The sequence below is a fragment of the Phocoena sinus genome, chromosome 6 (assembly GCF_008692025.1).
Source record: "Phocoena sinus isolate mPhoSin1 chromosome 6, mPhoSin1.pri, whole genome shotgun sequence".
In the NCBI taxonomy this organism is placed as follows: Eukaryota; Metazoa; Chordata; class Mammalia; order Artiodactyla; family Phocoenidae; genus Phocoena; species Phocoena sinus.
The window spans coordinates 75,719,550-75,734,192 of NC_045768.1; the positions used below are offsets into that span (position 1 = coordinate 75,719,550).

Consider the following 14,643-nt stretch of genomic DNA (forward strand, 5'->3'; position numbering starts at 1 on the left):
CATGTTAAGACTCTGGACCTCATAGAAAGTGCTTCTCATATACATCACCTGGGGATCTTATTAAAACAGATTCTGATTTCATAGGTCTGGACTGGGGCGTGAGGGTCTGCATTTCTAACAAGCTCCGAGGTGATGCTCTTGGTTTTCAGACCACACTTTGAGTTGGAAACCCATAGAAGATTTGTTATCTTCAGTGCACCATAAATATCATTGCTTTTAGGTCAGATCCAGGTAAGATTTGGGATTTGAAAATCGAGGAAGTTAAGGTCTTATCTTCCGTGGACCTTACACAAGCAATACTAACTTCACCTACTCGAAGATTCCTTCTACCCTTTTTAATATATATTTTCCCATTTGGTGAAGCTCAGAGGTATGTGTTTCCCATCTACTTTCCAATAAGCTTTTCACATCAACTATCACACAGTAACTTAACATGAACCTGTGGCCAAATATGTTAGACCTTCCCTAATGAATGCTAATCTGGTGAATTAGGCAGAGCTTAATGGTTTGTCAGTATTTGCCTCACAAAATCAGCTTTTTCCACAACTGGCACTGTTGGGAGCCGTGATGGGGTCTCCAGCTATTTGATAACAGTGCTCTAGGACAGAGCAGTTCAGTAGAAATAGAAACAAACCACATATGTAATTTAAATTATTCTAGTATCCACATTAAAAAAGTAAGAGAAACAGGTGAAATAATTGTAATATTTCAGTTGAAATAATTGTAATATTTCAGTTAACCCAATATATCAAAAATATTACCATAGCAACACGTAATCAATAGAAAAAATATTAATGAGATGTTTTACATTCCTCTTTTCACACTGAGTCTTTGAAATCTCAATTTGGATTAGCCATATTTTAAGAGCTCAATAGCCATACATGGCTATCAGCTACCATACTGGACAGCATAGCTCTAGGGGCTTAGAGTAAGAGGACAAAGAGGAGAGTTACACAAAAGTAAGCTTCAACTACCTGCAAAACCTCACTCAGTTCCCTCTAAATGCTGTATCTGCCCCCCGTGGAACACTGAGGGAGCCTTAGCTGTAGAGGAATCCCACATGGTCTCAGAAATGTACACCTTAAAGTAAAAGGTGCCTCCGAGTAGGGGTAGATCCAGTTCCTCCTTAAAGACTATTAAAAAAATCATACACAAATTTTAAAAAACATGTGCATATATGAAAACTTTGTTAGGGCCCAGAAGGGTTACATGCATGTGAGGAGTCTAGAACATAAGCTTCGTTAACTTCATGTGAACATGTCTCTAGACCCAGATTTATAAGAGTACCTTTATTAACATTCCAGCCCACATCTGGATCAAGAAATCACTAAGATTTTATGAATTGAGATATTTTAGTGTTCTCCCAGACTCCTTCCTTGGACCTACAATTACATGTATGTTAGACCTTTTGATATTGTCCCTTAGGTCCAATCATTTTTCTCTTTCCCTATCTGTATTCTTCAGACTGAATACCTATTGATCTAGCTTTAAGTTCATTGACTCTTCTGTCATCTCCATTCTGTTGCTACATCCATACAGTGAAATCTTTATTTCAAATATTATGTTTTTCAGTTCTAGAATGCCTTTTCGGTTATGTTTTATAGTTTATATTTCTCTGCTGAGATTTCTAATTGTTTCATTTGTTGTGAGCATATTTTCCTTTACTTCACTGAGCATAGTTATTGTAGCTGCTATTTCCAACATCTGGGTCATCCAGGTCGGTCTCTGTTGATTTTCTTTTCCCTTGAGAATGGGTCAGAATTTTCCATTTCTTATGTTGATTGTATTTTGGACATTGTGAATGTTACATTGAGGAGACTTGGAATATGATATATTTCTCTGAAGAATGTTGATTTTGTTTCATTGTGTCCTGTCAGGCAATCAGCCTGGTATGACTCAAACTGCAAACTCTGACTCTCAGGCATCAACTCAAACTCAGTTCATTCCTTTTAGCCGTAGCTGGGTTGCTTCAAGTCTGCACTTAACGTGTGTGGTTCTGGGGTCAGCCAAAGATTTGGGACTTCCTCCCTCGGCTCTTCCTTTCTAGATTTTCCCTCTCACTTTCCAGAGGCTGTAGTTGCTTTGACTCTGTCCTCTAAGATTCCTCTGTCTGTAAGACTACAGGTTTTCTTTGGAGTCCTAGCTTCCCCACACAATGTCAACTGTACCGACGATTAGACTAAAAGCTGAAAATGGGGAGCACACCATTCCCATCTTCCAAATTTCAGTTCCCCTCAGAACCTGTGTGGTCCCCTCTGTCCCTCCTCCCATCACTCTTCAGTGCTTTCAGGTAGTTGCTTTTAAAATAGAGTTGTTATTTTTGAGAAGGGTGACCTGGTAGGAGCTTATTCAACTCTCCTGGAAGCAGAATTCCTCGACCCTTTAACTTCTTGGTAATTCAGATAATTAATACTACTTGGTAGCTTGGAGAAAAAAAGTAAAACTAGCCACCTATAGCCTGAGTTTTCCTCCTTCCCTATCTTAACACTGGATTTTGATGTCTTTGTTTACAGCATGCCAGCCTGGTTATTATGGACCAGACTGTAAGCTTAGGTGCAGTTGCACCAATGGGGAGCTGTGTGATCGGTTCCAAGGATGCCTCTGCTCTCCGGGACACCAAGGGCTCCAGTGTGAGAAAGAAGGTAAAGCAAGGTAACACTGTAGTCAGGGCCAGGTTCAGCACGTCTGAACCAAGCTCTTCTGGCATAATTCTTGCCCCACTAGCCCAAGATTCTTAAACTCCTTCTGTTTCCACCCTGAAGTAGGGAAGAATATATCCCATGTTCTAAAGGACAGCTTTCTGAATCTTTTCTATGGACTCTCACACTGGCCTTTCCACTAAGGAATAAACCATGTGTTCTTTGTAGCACATTAAGTGATAACTGGCCAGCTGAGAACTCTGCCTACCTCTTTTGCTCTCTTCTCTAGGACCAGCCTTTTCCCTGGATATCCACAACAGTGGAAGAATTATGTGGAAGGGATTTGGATAAGAAATATTTTTTAAAAGAAAGATATAATGAAAGGAAAAAAATGAAAAATATTATCCTCAAAATGAAGTTTTAAATAATTCTAGTTCAGAATTACCGTAGAGCAGAAGTCAGCAAACACCCACAAACCAAATCTGGTGTACTATTTTCTTAAAATAAATTTATTTATTTATTTTTGGCCGGGCTGGGTCTTTGTTGCTGTGCACGGGCAGTGAGCGGGGGCTACTCTTTGTTGCGGTGCGCAGGCTTCTCATTGCAGTGGCTTCTCTGGTTGCAGAGCATGGGCTCTAGGCACGTGGGCTTCAGTAGTTGTGGCTCGCAGGCTCAGTAGTTGTGGCTCCTGGCTCTAGAGTTCAGGCTCAGTAGTTGTGGCACATGGGTTTAGTTGCTCCGCAGCACGTGGGATCTTCCCGGACCAGGGCTCGTTCCCATGTCCCCTGAATTGGCAGCCAGTTTCTTAACCACTGTGCCACCAGGGAAGTCCCTTGTGTACTTTTTTTTAAAAACAGTTTTATTGAGGTATAATTTTTATACCATGAAGTTCATCCCTTTAAAACGTAAAATTGAATGCTTTTACAGAGTTTTGCAGCCAGCACCATAATCTAGAATGTTTTCATTTTACCAAAAGAAAGTGTGTACCTATTAGCAGCAACTCCCATTCTTTCCTCCTCCCAGCGCCTGGCAACCATTAATTTACTCTCTGCCCGTACAGATTTACTTATTCTTGATATTTCCTATTCTATAAATGGCATCATACAGTACATAGTCTTTTGTGGCTGGCTTTTCTCACTTACCATACTTTTTTTGAGGTTTATCTGTATTGTAGCACATGTCAGTATGTATCTCATTCCTTTTTAGACAGATAGAACATCTATCTGTTCTCATAAAAAAAAAATTATTGGAATACAGCCATGCCCATTTGTTTACAATATACCATGTAAGGTTGCTCTTACACAACAGGGTTGAGGAGTTACCACAGAGAACATATGGCTTGCAAAGCTGAAAATACTTATTATCTAGTCCTTTCACGAAAGTTTGCTAACGCTTACCCTAGAATATACTTTTTAAAATCCAAAGAAGCATATTTTCAAAATTTAAAAATAATAAACATATATTACTTTCTCAGTCAGATATAAATAACGTATGTCCAGTGAAATCTACACTCAGAATAATAAGACATTTATGGACTTCTGCCTGTGAGTTTTAAAAATCAGAGCAAATATGTGGGGAAATACCAACTGTTTTCTCAAAGGCTTTAGCTTGTCAGCTTTATACTTTCTCCTCTTCCCCAGCGTTTGGACTTTGTTACAGGGCGGGAATCTGGGAGGGTCTAGGAAGGGAAGGAAAGGCTGTGGGCCAGAACATGGATTGAAAGTGGGCAATGAACAAGCTTAATGATTTGAATTTTCTGCACCACTTCCTCCTTTCTGTTCTAAGGCTGATGTTACAAAAAGTGTGAGAATCTCAAACTTAGAACCAGCTTCCCGGCTTCTGGGGAGCAGCTCCCTTTCCCTCACACCCTCTTCCACCCTCTAGCTGTTCCTCCACCCCCATCCAGCTGCAGAAACTGCAAGGGGACAATGAAGGAAAGATATGGTTTGAAAATGTCAAAGCACTTTGAAGAATTCCGATGGCAATAATTATGTAGGCTGAACAGTCTGGCAAATTTTCTAAGCACAGTCTCTCCAAGTCTGCAGATATATCAAGGAATTATCTTTGTGGCTATTAGATCTTTTTCCCTCCTGTTCCATACACTTTACCTGTTTCATTCTAGGCCTGAGAAATAGGATATCAATATAAAATATCAATATTGATGTGTTTACCTTGACCCACCGCTGATATGGAGCAGCACGTAGGTGACGGCTGTTCTTTTTTGCTGGAAAGGACTAAGCCACTTTTCCAATGTTTCCCTTATTTGCTTTAAGTGCATCTCCGTCTCCTACATTCTTTACTAAGTGTTGGACTGTTTTCAGTCAGTCTTACATTTAGTTACACATGTTCCAAAATTCTCTAAGACCTTACAGTTCAGAATAAGATTGTTATATTTCAGGATTATTCATTCTCTACTCTGCAGATAACAAGCAAGGGCTCCTGATACCTTTGTTGATACCAGAGACGTTTTTTCCTTTCCATATTGGCAGCAGTATTTTTTATTTGGCTATTGATGGGAAATTGATTTGGGGGAGTTTTATTCCACTTTACTTCTTCGATGTAAATGTGAATATAATTAATCATCGGCCACTTGCAGACTTCCCAATTAATGAGACATCTCTCAGATATCAAAACTTGACATATTTGTTGATCGGCAGTATTGGGGGCTTGCAGAGTGAAAGAAGAACTAGTTTTTGTTTTTATAAAAAAAATTCCCTTAAAAAGCAAGCGAGGGAGTGGACAGTAAGATCTGCAGAGATGTGGTGCTGATCTTTTCAATATTGAGACTGTATCTCCTAGGTCCACTGAGAAAGTACATCATTATGGCCAAAGAGTGTGAATTCTGGAGTCATAAAGATCTGAGCTTGGGCTTCCCTGGTGGTGCAGTGGTTGGGAGTCCGCCTGCTGATGCAGGGGACACGGGTTCGTGCCCCGGTCCGGGAGGATCCCACATGCCGCGGAGCGGCTGGGCCCGTGAGCCATGGCCGCTGAGCCTGCGTGTCTGCGGCCTGTGCTCCGCAACGGGAGAGGCCACAGCAGTGAGAGGCCCGCGCACTGCAAAAAAAAAAAAAAAGATCTGAGCTTCAACCTGAACTCAGAGCCTCAGTCTCCTCATCTTTAAAATGGGAACCACAATAGCACCCAACCCACAAGTTTATTATGTGATGATAAAACAATATAATATTTGCCAGGTTCTTGCCCAGTGCATGACTTACTAAACGGTAGCTACTTTTATTATTTCTATTTCTGCTGTGTTAAAGATTAGTTTTCACAGTGCTCTTTCCTTCATTCAGGCATGCCAAGGATGACCCCAAAGATAGAGGATTTGCCAGATCACATAGAAGTAAACAGTGGTAAATTTAACCTCATCTGCAAAGCATCTGGCTGGCCGCTACCTGCTAATGAAGAAATGACCCTGGTGAAGCCAGATGGGACAGTGCTCCATGTAAGAGTTATTCTTTTTCTTTTTTTTTTTTTTGTAGAACAAATTATAGCCTTTTTAAAAATTGAAGTATAGTTGATTTACAATGTTGTGTTAGTTTCAGGTGTACAGCAAACTAATTCAGTTATACATATATATTTCTTTCAGATTCTTTTCCATTATAAGTTATTACAAGGTATTGAATGTAGTTCCCAACAACAACAAATCCTTGTTGTTTATCTATTTTATATATAGTAGTTTGTATCTGCTAGTCCCAAACTCCTTATTTATCCCTCCCCTTCCCCCTTTTCCCTTTGGTAACCATAAGTTTGCTTTCTAAACCATAAGTTTGTTTTCTATGTCTATGATTCTGTTTCTGCTTCATACATAAGTTCATTTGTGTCATATTTTAGATTCCACATATAAGGGATATCATATGATATTTGTATTTCTCTGATTTACTTCACTTAGTATGATAACCTCTAGGTCCATCCATGTTTCTGCGAATGGCATTATTTCGTTTTTTTATGGCTGAGTAATATTCCATTGTATAAATATACCACATCTTCTTTACCATTCATCTGTCAATGGACATTTAGGTTGCTTCCATGTCTTGGCTACTGTAAATAGTGCTGCAATGAACATTGGGGTGCATGTATCTTTTCGAATTGTAGTTTTCTCCAGATATATGCCCAGGAGTAAGATTGCAGGATCATATAGTAGCTCTGTTTTTAGTTTTCTAAGGAACCTCCATACTGTTCTCCATAGTGGCTGTATTCTTAATCTGACCTCCTTATACTACTAGATATTTTCAGTGTAGCACTCACCCTGCTAAAGGCTGGATTCCATTCATGGCTTGCGTCCTCCTAAGCTAGGGTGTTGTTAGCTTTGACAAAAAGCAGAGGCGAGTTCAGCATAACCCATTTGACTCTAGATAGACCTGATCCCACACCTCCAATCCAGAAACTATGATCCACAGAGTCCCTTAGGTCTGAATACATCCCTGGGTCTCTGCCTCTGCACTTTGTCCTCACTGTTGGTGTCCACCACTGGTTAGGGTGCTATCACAGCGTTCTTCTTTGCTGGAAAGGAATATGCTACTTTTCCGATATGTTTCCCTTCCCTGTTCCAACAATCCCAAATGCAGCAGAGACAGGAACTACCTCAGATTTCTCTGTGTCACAAGTGATCTTCGGGAAATTGATGTATTTTCTTACCTAAGATTTTGAAATAGTTATCTTATTTTTCTCTCAAAGATGACTGAAAATCAACTTGACCAGAAGGCAGGTCCAAATGACCTCTTGGGGGCAGGATATGTAGAATGTTCACACGTCAGACATCCCTGATTCCACTCAAACAATCCTTTCGGTAGCAGAAGCCAACTGACCGCTTCCAAAATCTTGTTGGCGTATCCATGAGTTAGTGGAAGTCACAGCTGCCATCTAGTGAGGGCTGACCGTACTATACACATCTTACTTTACATTACCTGGCCCCTTTTTGCAGAAGTGGAAACTGGCTGCGTGAAGTTAAGTAACTAAGGAATTGGTCAAAAGTGGCAGAGCTGGGATGTGAACTCAGGTCCACGTGTCTTTGGAGCCCTGACTTTTTCCACAGTACCATACTCGGCAGCCCCTCAAACACTTTAGGAAGCCATTTTGTCTTCTCACCCAGCCATCTCTGTATTGGACCAGAAAGGAACAAATGTTACCAGAAGCAGTTTAGAAGGACTTAGACTCTTTGCTTGGAAGTGTTTGCCCCACTCTCCCAAACACACAAATACAACAGCAGGATCTGCGAGGGCATCAATCCAACATAAACTTTCAGGGCTACTACAGTAGCTTTGGAAATAGGCCAATGCTTATACAAGCATTGCAATGATCTTCTTAATCTCCCCTAGAAAACTCCTCATTTAACAATGCGATGGGGTCAGTGCTAAGAACCTTTGTGTTTATACCTATCTAGAAGCTTTTTTTTTTTTTGACCTTTCCAGCCAAAAGACTTTAACCACACGGGTCATCTCTCAGTGGCCACCTTCACAATCCACCGGATCCTGCCCCCTGACTCAGGAGTCTGGGTTTGCAGTGTGAACACAGTGGCTGGGATGGTGGAAAAGCCTTTCAACGTTTCTGTTAAAGGTAAGGTCCATTTTCCAGGGAAAGAGCTTGTAACCTTGATGGTGCTGTGTTTATGTATCAGTGGGTGCTGCTTCTAAGTAGAAATGCTCTCTGACCACTAAAATACCTTTTGGATGTTCTCCAGGACACTAAGCCTTAAAAAAAAAAATTATGTGCATTACAATGGAAAGGAGGGATTAAGTTTATGACCTTTGGAGTTACATAGCCCTGGGTTTGATTTTCATTGCTAACAGCTAGTAAACTTGGGTGTGGCCCTGAGCAAATGAATTTGACCTCTCTGAGCCTTTCTCTATTTGTAAACACAGCTTAGTTTATCTACCACTCAGGGTTATTACGAAGATTTGTTAAATAGTGGAATTGTGTCTGGCATAAAGTGTCTGGTAGTGATTTTATTTTGTAAAAAGTTTAACTTTATCATTCTCGTGACTTCCTATTCACTGTAGAGGATAATTTGGAGAATCTTCATTTTGAGGACTACTCACTTAATATGAAGCCCAGGCTATGCTATACAATTAACATGAATGATTTTCTCCCATATTCAGGGTTCTGAATATTCTTCCTACTATGAATTAGTATTTCAAAATTCAGAGTTAAGTGGATGTGTGTACCTTTGAGGCTTGCAGGGAAGAAATAAAGTGGAAGTAAATCCAAGTTAGCTTGGTTGGTGTACAGAGATACAACAGGGAATTTTAAAGTTGGAAGTTACTTTTTAATCCATTTAGACAAAAACACCTAACAACTCTGTGGTATATATTCTAGAAAGGCACTGAGCTAAGTGCTCATTCATCTTATTTAAATTTTATGAGTACAATGTACAGTAGTATCGTTATGCCCACTTTATCATTCAAGAAACAGGTTCAGAAGGTTTAGGTAACTCGGCTAAGGTTACACATCTGGCAAACAGCCAATCTTAGTTTTGAACCTGGTCTTGACTCCAAACCCTGCATCATCTTTCGTAGATCATTTTGCTTTCTGAGACTCTTGTGTTACAGATAAGGAAGCGAGATAACAGAAGCTGATTAGTATGTAAACTACTTCCCTACCTGATTAGGAATCTTTGGTTGTTCCCAGAGGTAATTTCTGCAAATGAACTGAATGTAATCACCCAGAACATATTTTTTTTTAAAAAAGGTCAAGAACAGTAGGAGCATAAATACAGCCTCATAGAGTTGGATTCTCTGCCCTGAGAACCCATATAAAACACCTCAGAATCTTTAAAATTTGTTTGGATTACTGGAAAATCCCGGATCTATTTTATTCAGTAGGACGATCAAAATAATTTCTTACATCATACATGTTCTTGGAAGAAAGAAAGGACAAGACAAATTATGTTATTTTTAAGCTTCTTGAAATGTTTGCTGCCCATGGAAAGTAAATAATAATAAGCAAAAAACCATGTTGCTAAGATTCAGAAGAGTTACTGATTCTAATTTTTATTTTTTAAATAAGACACAGCACACAACATCAGTGCACAGAAACCTCTCTAGTTCCAAGTCACTCTTCACTGTCATATTGACAGATATAAAATGGAAATAGCCATTAGGTAAATTAAGCAGTGTCTTTAATCATAGTATTTAAAAGAAAAATAGATACAGTTGCCCTTCAGTATCTGTAGGGGATTGGTTCTAGGACCTCCCTGGATACCAAACTCCATTGATGCTCAAGTCCCTTATATAAAACGGCATAGTATTTGCGTTCAACCTACGCACATCCTCCTGTATACTTTGAATCGTCTCTAGATTACTTAAACAATAGTCCCCCCTTATCTGTGGTTTCACTTTCCACGGTTTAAGTTACCCATGGTCAACTGCAGCCCAAAAAATTAAATGGAAAATTCCAGAAATAAACAATTCATAAGTTTTAAATTGTGTACTCTTCTGAGCAGCATAATGAAATCTCACACTGTTCCACTCCATCCTGCCGGGGGATGTGAATCCTCCCTTTGTCTCGTGCATACCACCCATTAGTCACTTAGAAGATGTCTAAGTTACCATATCCTCTGTCATGGTATCACAGTGCTTACGTTCAAGTAACCTTTATTTAACTTAATAATGTGATGCTGGCAATTTGAATATTCCTTTACTGTGCCTAATTTATAAGTTAAATTTTACCATAGGTATGTATGTACAGGAAAAAGCATAGTGTATATAGGGTTTGGTACTGTCTGCAGTGTCAGGCATCCACTGGGGTCTTTGAATGTATCACCTGAAGATAAGGGGGACTATTGTAACACCTAATACAATGTAAGTACTATGTAAATAGTAACTATAATGTAAATACTTTGTTAATAGTTGCTGGCACATGGCAAATTTCAAGTTTTGCTTTTTAGAACTTTCTGGAGTTTTATAAAATTTTCCCCCTGAATGTTGATCTGCTCTTGGTTGAATCTGCAGATGCAGAACCTGCATACAGAAGGCTGACTGTACTAGACTTTACTACCAGAGTACATACTGGAGCAACCACTTTGGAAAACTGGCAATATATATTAAAGCTAAGCATACACCTGCCCTGTGACCTGATAATTCTACGCCTAGGTTTATGCTCAAAAGAAATGAGTGCATATGTTAAAAACAAATAATCTTCAGTAATGTTCTGAGGAGTTTTATTCCTAATAGCCCAAATATCCATCACCGTTAGAAAGGATAAGTAAATTGTGTTATATTCATATGTAATAGTTTGCTAGGGCTGCCGTAGCAAAGTACCCTAGACTGAGTGGCTCAAACAACAGAAATTAATTTTCCCGATGTTCTGGAGGCTAGATGATCAAGGTAATCTCACCTTGATCTGAGATCAAGGTGTTGGCAGAGTTAGTTTATTCTGAGGCCTTGCTCCTTGGCTTGTAGACAGCTGTCTTCTCCCTGTGTCTTCTCATGGTCTTCCTTCTGTGTGTGTGTTCTAATTTAATCTTCTTATAAGGACAACAGTCATATTGGATTAGGAATGACTGTAGATCTCATTGTAACTTAATTTCTTCTTTAAAGACCCTATCTGCAAATACAGGTACTGTTTATAGAGTGCAAGGGAGAAAGGAACAAGTCAAAAGAGACAAATGATATTGGATGGGGTAGGAAGTATCTAACGTGTCCCTTAATGACCCCTGCCTCGTGGAATTCATGACCTTGTGTAATCCCTTCCCGTTGCATGTGAGCTGGACCCAGCAACCCTCCTCTCATACAGGAAGAGTGATGTGCAGGGCTGGCTTCATGGGTTTATGACCTGTCCACACAGGGCCCTGCACTTGGTGTAATGTTCTATTGTCTTCAACTTGAAATTTTACCTTTGAATTTCGTAAGTAAAGTCCAGTGACACAATGGAGTGTACACATGAGCAGAAGAGATAGACTCACTATCTGTCTTCTTTCTTGGCCACCCCATTCCCATGAGTGTTCTCGATGACCCAGGGCACAGGATTCTGGTGGACCTCTGACTCACGGGAGCTCAGTAAGACTCAAAGCAAGTACAAAGTTAGTTGGGCCACTTCTACAATTGAATCAATGGGGGTACTGACAGCCTGACAAGATGTCCTTCCCTTTCAAACCAGAACTTGCTTAATATTGTGGACATACTATAAATCTGTTTATATACTGTGGCCCTTAGGAAGGCCACAAACCATTGTAATATCCAAGAATTTTTCTTTCCCCAAGAACCAATTTTCACCTTGTTGGGAGTGCTCTTTCAGTCCCATTGGGAATACATCGTCTTTGAGATGGGGAGATTATTCTGGATTATCTGGGTGAACCCACTCTAATCACAGGAGTCTTTAAAGACTGTCAGAAAGAGATATCACAATGGAAGAAGGGTCAGAGACACATGACTCTGTTGTCTTTGAAGATGGAGGAAGGGACCGTGAGTCAAGGAATACAGATGTTTTTTAGAAGCTGAAAAGAAGGAAACAAATCCTCCCTTAGAACCTCCAGAAAGGAAACACAGCCCTTGTTAACACCTTAATCTTAGCCCGGTGAGACCCGAGAGACAGACAGACAGAAAGACAGACTTAGTCTGGTGGTCTAGTAGGAAGACTGGTATTCAATAATCACACCAAATCACTAAGAATAATAAATTCTGAAAATTGCAGTGAAGGAAAATGTTCTGTGGAAGGGTATGACACGTGAGCCTAACTAACCAAGGTTCTGGGATAGCCCCTGTGAAGAAGTCACGTGAGAGCTGAGAGATGAATGATGAGTAAGAGTTAACTGCAGAATCATGGGAGGTCTACAGCATTCCTTGCAGAACAGCCTCAACAAAGAACCGGAGACAGAAAGGAGCCTGGTGCATTGTTAGTTGAATGAACTGAAAGGTCACTAGGACTGGAGGGTATTAGGTGAGGGAAGGAGGAAGTTGGAGAGGAGGTAGGGGCTCTATCATCCCTGGCAGGTCACGGTATGAATTTTAGATTTTATTTGAAACGTAGTGGGAACCCATTGAAAGGTCTTGAGCAGAGGAGTGCTCGTATTTTAAGAAAGCACTTTGTGGATAGTGAGTTGGAGGGGCAAGAGCAAACCAGGAGATCACAGAGACGGCAACTGCATGGAATCTGAGCAGAGAACTCTAAGAGGGCTTTGTTGGGAGTGTAAAGGCACTCATCCTCTACCCGCATCTCAGAACAGCAGTAAAACCCCAAAGTGTAAGGACTGATCTGATTCTTGACACTTTATTTAGTTCTTCCAAAGCCCTTGAATGCCCCAAACGTGATTGACACCGGACATAACTTTGCTGTCATCAACATCAGCTCTGAGCCTTACTTTGGGGATGGACCAATCAAATCCAAGAAGCTTCTCTACAAACCTGTTAATCATTATGAGGCTTGGCGGCATATTCAAGGTAAGGTTTGGAAAGGAAAGGCTCCAGCTGGAGATGGGACACCAGGAAAAAAAAAATTTTTCCCCAAATATAGAAATCCTCTCTCCCAGTCTCAACCCTCTACCCCAAGTTAGGGGCTGTAGCAGTGGATTCCATTTCAGAGTATTCAAGAAGGAGTTGGGGGGCGGGTGGTGGTCCTCTGAGTTCTGGGGCTATCTTTTTGGAAGTCATGATGTAAAATGGGACACAGAACACACCTGTGTCAGGAGTTACTATCTGCATCAATATTTCCTTTCCAGGCTTCTCTGGATCTCTAATCCCTTTTTGACTCTATCTTTCTTGGTCGTGGTGAAAGATACAAGTTTATGCCATGACTATGGTAACAGGAAAGTCCAGGGCCTGCTGGAAAGGCAGAGACTTAATTTGCTTACATCTGAGGGGTGATTGTTGCTGCTGTATCAAGTTGTTTATTCTTTTTCATATTTGAGTCTTGCCCTGCCTGCAGGCTCCTAACTCACAGAGGTTTTGACAGGAATTTGGACCAGAAAGTTTGGGCTGTGGCAGGAAGAGGAGGGGATGTGGGCAAAGAGAGGTACATGCCTCTCCCCCAACTTTGGGGGGAAAAAACCCCAAAATGTAATAAAATGTCAAAAGTTCATGAAAACAGTTAAATTTATTTATTTGTAAATTAAATCTATTTTGAAACACAAATGACAGTTCTGTTTGTTGCATGATGATGTAAAAATCACATTTTTTACAAAAAGAAAGCTGAGCATCATCTATTGAGCGAGCTGCTTTAATTGCACCATCTTCTAGCGAGACCTGCCGCTGTCATGCTTGTAGGGAGTGTGCAGCCCGCCACCAATACTTCAGTCTCGCCATGGCTGTGATTTCCTAAACAGCGCCCTCTACCCGTGAGATGTCGATAATCAAAGTTACAGAAAAGGAGAAGAAAAAGAGGGGTTTTGGCTTAGTAATACTAGCTGATTTGGGTATATTGAATAATGTCTTGGTATCATTACTGAGCTCTTCACATTCTTTTGAAGATTCAGAATCCCAGCAACATAAGGCTGATTTGCTGGATTGCTGTTTCTGTTGTGGATGGCTAGGTCTTTTTAAAAAGCAGCTTTTTAAAAAAAAACATGGTGTTAATAATCCATCATCTCTTTGTGGACATCTACGAAGTGGTCCTCTAAAAACCCTTAAACACAGTCCAATACGTTTTCTTACCGACTAGGAATTTATCATATGGCAAGGCAAAAATCTACCTTTGCAATATCCACGGAGAAACAGAGTGGCAAAATAGAATAGCTAAGGAGAAAAGAAGCATATGTCATTTGCTTATGGGATCTATTTTCACGTACTTCAGAACGCTTCATTTGTTATGACATGACCATCACAAGTTCACTGTCTAGTCATTGTAAGCATACCCTCAAAGAGTCTCCTCTCCTGATAGCTTGATTGCCATCACTGTAGGTACTTGAAAACAGAAGTTATTTTATATTATTCTAATTGAGTTTTTCCCCTAAATCTGGTTGGTATTCCATATAGTTGAAGATTTGCATGGTTTTACTCTACAAATGAAAAGACAAACACACTAGAGCAGAAATGTGTAAGTGGCACAGAGATACTTCCATGAAAAAGCCTTA

The 14,643-nt window shown here is 40.3% G+C and overlaps 1 protein-coding gene across 2 annotated transcripts in view; it reads left to right on the top strand.

Annotated features, from left to right (window-relative positions):
* TEK (TEK receptor tyrosine kinase) overlaps positions 1-14,643 on the top strand; it is a 104,880-nt gene that overhangs the window by 57,687 nt on the left and 32,550 nt on the right. The window contains exons 7-10 of one of the 2 annotated variants that reach the window (XM_032635331.1): positions 2,514-2,642; positions 5,933-6,084; positions 8,051-8,195; positions 12,854-13,015. In XM_032635331.1, coding sequence (XP_032491222.1) covers positions 2,514-2,642; positions 5,933-6,084; positions 8,051-8,195; positions 12,854-13,015 — 588 coding nt within the window. The remainder of the gene's footprint in view (positions 1-2,513; positions 2,643-5,932; positions 6,085-8,050; positions 8,196-12,853; positions 13,016-14,643) is intronic. The other variant, XM_032635333.1, reaches the window with a different exon arrangement.